Source organism: Trichechus manatus, unplaced genomic scaffold (genome assembly GCF_000243295.1).
Source record: "Trichechus manatus latirostris isolate Lorelei unplaced genomic scaffold, TriManLat1.0 scaffold00070, whole genome shotgun sequence".
Taxonomy (NCBI): Eukaryota; Metazoa; Chordata; class Mammalia; order Sirenia; family Trichechidae; genus Trichechus; species Trichechus manatus.
Genome location: NW_004444006.1, coordinates 13,470,547 through 13,482,455, shown reverse-complemented (window position 1 = coordinate 13,482,455; position 11,909 = coordinate 13,470,547). Strand labels below are relative to the sequence as shown.

General features: G+C 40.3%; 1 protein-coding gene across 2 annotated transcripts in view; it reads left to right on the top strand.

Annotated features, from left to right (window-relative positions):
• ZDHHC15 (zinc finger DHHC-type palmitoyltransferase 15) overlaps positions 1 to 11,909 on the top strand; it is a 224,416-nt gene that overhangs the window by 49,006 nt on the left and 163,501 nt on the right. For both annotated transcript variants that reach the window (XM_004380170.2, XM_023734698.1), the window contains exon 2: positions 1,814 to 1,840. In XM_004380170.2, coding sequence (XP_004380227.1) covers positions 1,814 to 1,840 — 27 coding nt within the window. The remainder of the gene's footprint in view (positions 1 to 1,813; positions 1,841 to 11,909) is intronic.

Here is an 11,909-nt window from a genome sequence, read left to right as displayed (position 1 = left end):
AGCTCAGTGGTGAAGTCACTTCCAGGGTTCACCATTCAGTCTGGGATTGGACAGCCCCATAAAACAAAACGGAACTAATGAGGCACAGCAGTCCAGCGACAAGGACTAGAAGGCATGAGGGGACAGGAAAGCTGGTGATAGGGAACCCAAGGTTGAGTAAGGACAATGTTGACGTGTAGTGGGGTTGTTAACCATTATCATAGGGCAACATGTGTACTAACTGTTTAATGAGAAACTATTTTGTTCTGTAAACCTTCATCTAAAGTGAGAATAGCAACACAACTGCAAGAGTGTAGTCAATGTCACTGAACTGTGCATGTAGAAATTTTTGAAATGGTGTATCTTTGGCTATGTATATTTTCACCAAAGAAAAAAAAAAGGTGGAGAAGGAAAAGTGTTGACATGTGGTGGGGTTGTTGACCAATGTCATAAAACAATATGTGTACTGACTGTTTAAGGAGAAACTATTTGTTCTGTAAACCTTCACCTGAAGTACAATAAAAAAAAAGAAGGATTAGGTTTAGGAGGCACCCTACTCTGGTATGACCTCATTAACATAACAAAAGACAACCTCTACTTCCAAGCAGGGTATTATTCACAGGGATAGGAGTTAGGACTTCAATATACCTCTTTAGGGGGACACAATTTAATCTATAACTCATTGCTGTTGAATCATTTCCGACTCATAGCAACCCTATAGGACAGAGTAGAACTGCCCCATTGGGTTTCCAAGGATTGGCTGGTGGATTCGAACTGCCAGCCATTTGATTAACAGCCATAGCTCTTTATCTTTGCACTGCCAGGGCTCCAATTTAATCTATAACATACATCAAAGTAAGACAGCAAGGAATAATTGGAGGAGGTAGACACCCATAACAAAACCAAACCCATTGCCATTGAGTCAATTCCGACTCATAGCAACCCTATAGGTCAGAGTAGAACTGCCCCAGAGGGTTTCCAAGGAGCAACTGGTGAATTTGAACTACTGACCTTTTTGGTTAGCAGCCTGAGTTCTTAACCGCTTCGCTACCAGCCCTGGAGGCTGGAATCTAGTCGCACTGTACCACTAACTTTCTCTCTGACTTGGGGCAAATCATTTGCTATTAATGTCCTATTTTGCCATCTTTAAAATGAGACAGATAAACCAGATAATCACCAAATTACCTTCCTGTTCTGATATTCTATGAAACCTTAGTTCAAATATAGTAATAATTAATATTCATTAGGTACTTGCCTTGTGCTAGATACTATATTAAGCAACATTTACATTCATTAACACATTTAATTCGCAAGTAACCTTGTCAGCTAGGTAGTTAGGGAAATTAAGGAATTGCCCAGGGCCACAAAATAGTGGAACAGGGATTCTAACCCAGACAGTCTGACTCCAGAGCAAACACACAACCTCCACACTGTATTACCTCTAAATATACAAGAGAGGCTTGGTATTAACTATTGAGAGACATCCTACAGTGAAAACTTTGGGAAAGTAAATAGTCATCTCCTAACTTACCAGCTTTTAAAGTTCTTAGTGCCATGTTCTATAGCTTGAGTGTTTACATTTGTTGAGTTTTTTAAAAACCAAGTTATACTTGTATTTGTAGAATGACTGGAAGTTCTTAATTACTGAGATTTAAAATGAAGGAAGATAGCAAAAGATGGAAATTAATCATTCGTGCCTTCCCTCATCTTAACACACTGGTGGTTTACTAAAGTACCGTTAAATAGATTGCTCAAAATTGATCCTATGGACAATGTATTAGAAAAAGAGTTTTTTTTAAATATCACTAATATTTACCTCTCTATCTTTTCACAGTGACTGTGTTGAGCCCAGCAGAAAAAGGTAAGAAGATGTTGTAAACTGTATTGGTCAGGACTATATTCTTCTATCTAAAAGTGAATTATATAAAAGCCTATAAATTGAGCAACTTTTCCAGGAATACACTTAGATGACTGGAAAGTTTAGGATGATGGTTTTCAGGAAGTGTACCCAGAGGTGGTAGAACAGAACATATTTTCACTGGCTCCTTTGACTGTAGGACAGAGATTGCAAACTACTAGGATTTATGATAGAGAAGGGCAAAGGTAACCACCCTGTCTGCCGTAGCGATCTTAGCCTCTTTCTCGGTCCTTATCTGTTGTTCTAGGTACCTTGCCTTTCTGTCCTTTCCGTCTCCTTTTCAAGGCATAGAGCAAGGGACCCACAGGTGAATTTTAAGAACTAAGTCCTTTACCAGCGCTATTCCAGAATACTTACCTTACTCCTCTCCACCCCTCATCCCCATCTTGGCTTGACCTTCAATCTATACTAACTTTCTTAAAAATTTGAGGTTTTTTTTTTAAAGGATAAGCTACGCATGAATCTTAACAGACCTTTAGCTTTATATTATTATATCAGTAGTAGTTGTAAGTATTTATGTACCCACTTTTAATTCTCACTTTATGAGAATTAACTGTTGTAATTTGTTGACCAACCTAGCCCTCATATTATAATGTTTTAAAACTCCAGTTTGCTATTACTCATTTAACACAGGTGTTGACTATAGAGGCAAAACAGCAGAGTGGGTGGGAAACAGTAGACTACACTAGTTAAAAGTGTCAGTTCTGGAGCTAGACCGTCTGAATTCAAATCTTAGTTCTCCTACTTCCTAGTAAATTATTTGACTTCCTTCTGCTTGGTTTATTCATGTGTAGAATAGGAAATAATAATACTATTTCATAGAGTTGTAAAAATTTAACTAGTTAATACATGTATCAACTTAGAAGACTTAGAACTTAATAAAGTACTTGTAACAGTAATTAATAAAGCATATACTGATGACTCAATAAATGTTGGTTAAATTATTAGTCTTAGAGCAAGTCTTGAGTTACCTCTTATTCTTGTATGTGGTTCTTAAGGCCAAGGATCATCTTCTGTACACATATATGAAATAATTATAAACAAATTTCCCACAATAAACTTTCATGATAGGTTTGGTGGGGGCTTAGATGATGCTGTACCATAATAATAATGATGATAATATTGTTATTATTATTGAAAACTACAATTTATTATGCTGAGTACCCTGCTAAGTATTTACATACATTGTTCTTCATTATTTACATCAATATAGTGATATAGATACTCTTATGTCCATTTTTTAGAAAAAGAAACTGAAGTTTAGAAAGGTTAAATAATTTTTGCCAGGTCCTGTATGGGGCAGTTCTACTCTGTCCCATAGGGTCACTATGAGTCAGAATCAACTTTACAGTAACAGATTTGGTTTTGATTTATAGCTAGTAAGTGGTAGGATTTAAACCAAGAATTGTCTGACTCCAAAGTACATGCTCTTAAGCAAACCTGCACTTGTCCTTTTATTTTTCAATTTGCAACTCCAAGATTTGTTTAGTTGAACTGCCTACTCAGTAACTTGATGTTCAGATGCTGTTTTTTCCAGTGTCCTAAGTACCCTATCTTTATTATTTTTTGTATTATCAGCAAATGGAACTACACCAATGTGAGATGTCATTATTAAGCCTAACCCAGCTGAAAGCCTTCCTAGTAGCATACATCCAATTTCCAGAATTTGAGCTCTCTAGAAGATTATGTTACAACAATATATGATTTTTAAGGTCCCTTCTCACTCTAGGATTCTATGGTTCCAGAGTACTTTTTTTCCTGATAGTTCTTAAATTTATCAGCACAGTAAAGAATAAGCTTATATTTTGCTTCTTTATTCTGTAGTGGGGCATAATGGTGCAAGCACAGGATTAGAGATAGATTATCTGGCTTGGAGTTCCAGCTCTATCAATTACTACCTCTATGACCTTTGGAAAGTAGCTCAACTTCTCTGAACCTCAATTGCTGTAAAATGAAGCTAATTTAATAATATCTTAGAGATTTATTGTAAACTAGTGTACTCCCTGAGTGATGCAGACAGTTAACATGTGCTTGCTGCTAACTGTAAGGTTGGAGGTTCAAGTCACCCAGAGGCATTTTGGAAGAAAGGCCTGGTTTCTGAAAAAAAAAAAAAAAATCAGCCATAGAAAACCCCATGGAGCACAGTTATACTCAGACATACATGGAGTTGCCATGAGTTGGAATTGACTCAAGAGAAACTGGTTTAATGAGAGTGAAAATACAGAGCAATAAACTGCTTTGTAAATGTTAACTATTAATAATCTCAGTTGTTAAACTTTTTTATATATCTGGATTCTCAAAGACAGTGGGATTTAGAAACTAAAGTCGGTTTCAGTTGTAATCAGAAGTTGAAGGTTAGACTTATAAAGAACTTCTGACCACTAGAGCAAGTTACTAAGGGATGCTGTGGAATCTCCGTTGCAGAAAGTATCAGACACCCAACTATGTGGCTTAAATCAGTGAGTCTTACCTAGAAGCAAACTAATAGGCCTAATGACCATCAGAGGTTCCTTCTAATTCTGTGAATCTGTGACTTGTTTTAAACTATTTTGCACTATTAAAGCAAATAACACAGTATATAACTGCCAGTGGGAGCATTGTTTGGCATAGGCATAGAAAATACAAAGGCTAATAAGTGAAAGCCTCAAATCATATAACTTTTCATTCAGTCTCCAAAGCATAAGAAAACCATAGTAAAACTATGGTTTTTCAATTTACAAAAGTTTTTCAATTTCTTGTCTAATACATACAAACAGAAACCTGGGGAATATGTATGGGAATGGCTATTAAGCTTGTGAGATAATGGTGCAAAGAACATAAAGTTGGATCAGTCTGAGTTTATTGATATGGGCCCACTAAGCACAGAGTCTTCATTCAGCGTTTCAGTTCGAGAGGTTAGAAAAGGATCTAGTGGTTTATTTGGTTAGTTCGTATAGATTAAGCGGTGGCCTATGCTACATCAAGTTGAAATGCCATACCTGCCTTGGTATATTGCAGAAGAAGATATCCAAAGGCTTAGAGAAATTGGCATATTAGAGTGGATTTATCAGGTTGGACCCACAGACCCAACCGTTGAGTACCCAGAGGACACACCTTTTACCACAACGGTGAGGAACAAATTTGTGAAGGAAGCTCTAGTATCCTTGAAGACTGCTCTGATTGCTATTTTATACAAATCAGATTTGACAGTGCGAACTGCCCTAACTGAATTAAGACACCCAACTATAATGGGGCAGATTGGACCCTGTGGTGGTAGGGGACAAGAGGCAGCACTCAATCAACAAAGACAAGGTGGGCATGGTTACCATAATGGACAGCAGAGTTAAAGCAGTAATCAGAATAGTCTGATTACTTAGGGAGTTGGTTACTTAGTTATTGTGTCCCTAGGAATGAAATAGATGGGAAATCTACTAAATATTTACTTCATCTGTACAAGTGGAAGAATTCTTGGCCAAGTGAACAACAGTCAAACTTAAATCACCAGAATAGAGAGTCACGGCCCCTCAATCAGTTCCCAGACTTGAGCTAATTTATAGACCCATAATCCCTTGAATGAAGGGGTGGCCGGGTCCCCTTGAGCTAGGACCCTACTACACTGCAAAAAATGTATACTGTTACTCTTTCTCCCAGCATTTCCCAAAGGGATCTATGGCCTTTTATGAGAGTGATTGTTCAATGGGGAAAAGGAAATAATCAGACTTTTTGGGGATTACTGGATACTGGCTCTGAACTGACACTAATTCTTAGAGACCAAAAACATCACTGTGGCCCACCTGTCAAAGTAGGGGTGTGTGGAGGTCAGGTAATTAATGAAGTCTTAGCCCAGGTCCTTCTTGCAGTGGTTCCAGTGGGTTCCCAAACCCATCCTGAAGTGATTTCCCCAGTTACAGAATGCATGATTGGAATAGACACACTCAGTAACTGGCAGAACCCCCAAGTTGGATCCCTGACATGTGGAATAAGGGCTATTATGGTAGGAAAAGGTAAATGGAAGCCATTAGAAGTTCCCCTACCTAGGAAAATAGTAAACCAAAAACAGTACTGCATTCCTGGAAGGACTGCAGAGATTATTGCCACCATCAAGATGCAGGGGTGGTGATTCCCACCACATCCCCATTCAACTCACTTATTTGGCCTGAGCAAAAAGCAGATGGATCTTTGACAATGACAGTGGATTATTAAAAACTCGACCAGGTGGTGCAGCTGCTGTTTGGATGTAGTTTCATTCCTTGAGCACATTAATATATCTCCTGGTACCTGGTATGCAGCTATTGATCTGACCAGTGCCTTTTCCTCCATACCTGTTTCAAAGAAGCACCAGAAGCAGTTCACCTTCAACTAGCAAGACCAGCAATACCTACCTCAAGGGGTATATCAATTCTCCAGCCCTATGTCATAATTTAGTCCCCAGGGAACTTGATCGCCTTTCCCTTCCACAAGACTTCACACTGGTCCGTTACATTGATAACATTATGCTGATTGGACCTAGAAAGGAAGAAGTATCAATGACTCTAGACTCACTGGTAAGACATTTTCATGCTAGAGGGTGGAAAATTAACCCAAAAAAATTCAGGGCCTTCCACCTCAGTGAAATTTCTAGGCATCAAGTGGTGTGGGGCATGTTGAGATATTCCTACTAAAGTGAAGGATAAGTTGTTGCATCTTGCCCCTCCTACAACTAAAAAGGAGGCACAACACCTGTTGTGCCTCTTTGGAATTTGGAGGCAACTTATCCCTCATTTCCCCCATGTGTTTGTCAGTTTCTCGTACTGTGGCAGCTTATGTGTTGCTGTGACGCTGGAAGCCATGCCACCGGTATTCAGATACCAGCAGGGTCACCCATGGTGGACAGATTCCAGCTGAGCTACCAGACTAAGACAAACTATGAAGAAGTACCTGACAATCTACTTCTGAAAAAAATTAGTGAGTGAAAACCTTATGAATAGCAGCAGAACATTGTTTGATACAGTGCCGGAAGATAAGCCCCTCAGGTTGGAAGACACTCAAAATATGACTGGGGAAGAGCTGCCTCCTCAAAGTAGAGTTGATGTCAGTGACATGGATGGAGTCAAGTTTTGGGGACCTTTATTTGCTGATGTGGCATGACTCAAAATGAGAAGAAACAGCTGTAAACATCCATTAATAACTGGAACATGGAATGTACAAAGTATGAATCTAGGAAAACTGTAAATCATCAAAAATGAAGTGGAACACATAAACATCAATATCCTAGGCATTACTGAGCTGAAACGGACTGGTATTGGCAGTTTTGAATCAGACAGTCATATGGTTGGGAATGACAAATTGAAGAGGAATGGCATCACGTTCATCGTCAGAGAACATACCCAGATCTATCCTAAAGTACTATGCTGTCAGCGATAGGAAAATATTGATACGCCTACAAGGAAGATCAGTTAATACAAATATTACTCAAATTTGCACACCAACCACTAAGGCCAAAGACAAAGAAACTGAAGATTTTTACCAACTTCTGCAGTCTGAAATTGATCAAACATGCAGTCAAGATGCATTGATAATTACTGGTGATTGGAATGCAAAAGTTGGAAACAAAGAAGAAGGATTGATAGTTGGAAAATATGGCCTTGGTGATAGAAATGATGCTGAAGATCACATGACAGAATTTTGCAAGACCAATGACTTCTTCATTGCAAATATCTTTTTTCACCAATATATGGCGACTATACACGTGAACCTCGCCAGGTGGAATACACAGGAATCAAACCAGCTACATCTGTGAAAGGAGACAATGGAAAACCTCAATATCATTGGTCAGAACAAGGCCAGGATCTGACTGTGGAACAGACCATCAATTGCTCATATGCAAGTTCAAGTTGAAACTGAAGAAAATTAGAACAAGTCCACAAGAGCCAAAGTACAACCTTGAGTATATACCACCTGAATTTTGAGACGACCTCAGGTGTAGATTTGACGGATTGAGCACTAATGACCGAAGACCAGAGGAGTTGTGGAATGACATCAAGGACATCATACATGAAGAAAGAAAGGGGTCATTATAAAGACAGAAAAGAAAGAAAAGACCAAAATGGATGTCAGAAGAGAATCTAAAAGTTGCTCTTGAACATAGAGTAGCTAAAGTAAAAGGAAGAAATAATGAAGTAAAAGAGCTGAACAGAAGTCTTCAAAGGTCAGCTTGAGAAGACAAAGTAAAGTATTATAATGAGATGTGCAAAGACCTGGAGTTAGAAAGCCAAAAGGGAAGAACATGCTAGGCATTTTTCAGGCTGAAAGAACAGAAGAAAAAATTCAAGCCTCAAGTTGCACAGCTGAAGGATTCTATGGGGAAAATAATAAACAATGCAGAAAGCATCGAAAGAAGATGGAAGGAATACACAGAGTCACTGTACCAAAAAAAATTGGTCAACAGTCAGTCATTTTAGGAGGTAGCACGTGATCAAGAACCGATGGTACTGAAGGAAGAGGTCCAAGCTGCACTGAAAGCATTGGCGAAAAACAAGGCTCCAGGAGTTGACGGAATCCCAACGTTTCAACAAATGGATGCAGCACTGGAAGCGCTCACTCGTCTATGCCAAGAAATTTGGAAGACAGCTACCTGGCCAACCAACTGGAAGAGATCCATATTTGTACCCATTCCACAGAAAGGTGATCCAATGAATGTGGAAATTATCAAACAATGTCATTAATATCACATACAAGTTAAATTTTGCTGAAGATCATTAAAAAGCAGCTGCAGCAGTATATCTACAGGGAACTGCCAGAAATTCAAGCTGGATTCAGAAGAGGATATGGAACCAGGGATATCATTGCTGATGTCAGGTGGATCCTGGCTGAAAGCAGAGAATACCAGAAAGATATTTACCTGTGTTTTATTCACTGTGCAAAGATATTTGACTGTGTAGATCGTATCAAATTATGGATAACATTGTGAAGAACAGGAATTCCAGAACACTTCGTTGTGCCCATGAGGAACCTGTACATAGACCAAGAGGCTGTCATTTGAACAGAACCAGGGGATACTGCGTGGTTTAAAGTCAGGAAAGATGTGCATCAGGGTTGTATCCTTTCACCATACTGATTCAATCTGTATGCTGAGCAAATAGTCTGAAAAGCTGGACTATATGAAGAATGGGGCATCAGGATTGGAGGAAGACACATTAACAACCTGCGATATGCAGCTGACACAACCTTGCTTGCTGAAAGTGAAGAGGAATTGAAGCACTTACTGATGAAGATCAAAGACCACAGCGTTTAGTATGGTTACACCTCAACGTAAAGAAAACAAAAATCCTCACAACTGGACCAATAAGCAACATCATGATAAACAGAGAGCTATTGAAGTTGTCAAGGATTTCATTTTACTTGGATCCACAATCAACACCCATGGAAGCAGCAGTCAAGAAATCAAAAGACGCATTGCATTGGGCAAATCTGCTGCAAAAGACCTCTTTGAAGTGTTGAAAAGCAAAGATGTCACTTTAAGGGCTAAGGTGTGCCTGACCGAAGCCATATTTTCAGTCACCTCATATGCATGTGAAAGCTGACCAAAGAATAAGGAAGACCGAAGAATTAATACCTTTGAATTATGGTGTTGGCGAAGATTGTTGAATATACCATGGATTTCCAGAAGAATAAAATCTGTCTTGAAAGAAGTACAGCCAGAATTCTCATTAGAAGCAAAGATGATGAGACTTCATCTTACATACTTTGGACATGTTATCAGGAGGGACCAGTCCCTGGAGAAGGACATCATGCTTGGTAGAGTAGAGGGTCAGCAAAAAAGAGGAAGACTGTCAATGAAATGGATTGACGCAGTGTCTGCAACAGTGGGCTCAAACATAACAATGATTGTGAAGATGGCACAGGACTGGGCAGTGTTTTGTTCTGTTGTACAGTGTCACTATGAATTGGAATCAACTCGAAACAACAGCAACAACAATATCCCTCATGTGGATGTGCTACTCTGGCCTATTTATTAAGTGACTTGAAAAGCTGCTACTTTCGAGTGGGGCCCAGAACAAGAGAAGGCTCTGCAACTGGTCCACGCTGCCCTGCGAGCTGGTCTGCCACTTGGGCCATATGATCTGGCTGTTCCAGTGGTGCTTGAAGTGTCAGTGGCAGATAGAGATGCTGTTTGGAGTCTTTGGCAGGCCCCTACTGGTGAATTATAGCACAGGCCCTTAGAATTTTGGAGCAAAGCTCTGCCATCCTCTACAGATAGCTACTCTCCTTTTGAGAAACAGCTTTTGGCTTGTTACTAGGACTTAGTAGAGACTGATTGTTTAACTATTGGCAACCAAGTCACTATCCGGCCCGAGCTGCCCATCATGAACTAGGTGTTGTCTGACCCACAGAGTCATAAAGTTGGATGTGCACAACAGCACTCCATTATTTAATGGAAGTGGTATAAACGAGATTGGGCTCGAGCAAGACTTAAAGGCACAAGTAAGTTACATGAGGAAGTGGCCAAATACCCATGGTCCCCACTCCTGTCACATTACCTTCCTTATCCTAGTTGGCACCTATGTGGAGTTCCTTGTGATCAGTTGACTGAGGAATAGCAAATTCGTGCCTGGTTTACAGATGGTTCTGCATGATATGCAGGCACCACTTGGAAGTGGACAGTGGCAGCACTGCAGCTCCTTTCTGGGACCTCCCTAAAGGACAGCGGTGATGGGAAATTCTCCCAGTGGGCAAAGAACTGCGAGCAGTGCACGTGGTTGTTCATTTTGCTCTGAAAGGAGAAATGAACAGATACGAGATTATATACTGATTCTTGTGTTGTGGCCAATGGTTTGGCTGGATGGTCAGGGACTTTGAAGGAACATGACTGGAAAATTAGTGACGAGGAGGTATGGAGAAGAAGCATGTGGATAGACCTCTCTGGATGGGCCAAAGAAGTGAAGATATTTGTGTCTCATGTGAATGCTCATCAAGGGTGATCTTGGCAAAGGAGGATTTTAACAATCAAGTGGGTAGGATGACATGTTCTGTGGATACAAGTCAGCCTCTTTCCCCAGCCACTCCTGTCATTGACTAATAGGCTCATGAACAAAGTGGCCATGGTTGCAGGGATAGAGGATAAGCATGGGCTCTGTAACATGGACTTCCACTCACCAAGGCCAACTTGGCTGCAGCCACTGCTGAGTGCCCAACCTGCCAGAATCAGAGACCAACACTTATCCTGTATATGGCACCATTGCTAGGGGCTATCAGCTTGCAACATGGTGGCCAGTTGATTACATTGGACCATTTTCATCATGGAAAGGACAGCATTTTGTTCTTACTAGGATAGACACACTGAATATGGATTTACCTTCTCTGCATGCAGTGCTTCTGCCAAAACTACCATCCGTGGACTTAGAATGTCTTATCCACCGTCATAGTATCTTCCACACAGCATTGCCTCAGATCAACGAACTCACTTCATGAAGTGTGGCAGTGGGCTCAAGGTCATGGAATTCACTGGTCTTACCGTGTTCCCATCATCCTGAAGCAGCTGGTTTGATAGAACAATGGAATAGCCTTCTAAAGAAAAAATTATGGTGCCAGCTAGGTGGCAATACCTTGCGGGGTTGGGGCGGTGTTTTCCAGGATGCTGTATATTCTCTAAACCAGCATCCAATATATGGTGCTGTTTCTCCCGTAGCTAGGATTCATGGATCCAGGAATCAAGGAGTGAAAATGGGAGTGGCACCACTCACTATTACCACTAGTGACCCACTCAAAAAAAGTTTTTTTTTTTTTTAGGCTTTAACAAAGAAAAATTTATTTCCTTACAGTAAAGTAAGCTAAAAGTCCAAATTCAGGGTGTCAGCTCCAGGGGAAGTCTTTTTCTCTCTGTCGGCCTTCCTCTCTTCAGTGTTCCCCTGGACTAGGAGCTTCTCGGCACAGGGACCCCAGTCCAAAGGACGCGCTCTGCTCCTGGCACTGCTTTCTTGATGGTATGAGGTCCCCCTGTCTCACTGCTCACTTCTGTCTTTTATATCTCAAGAGATTGCCTCAGGACACAATC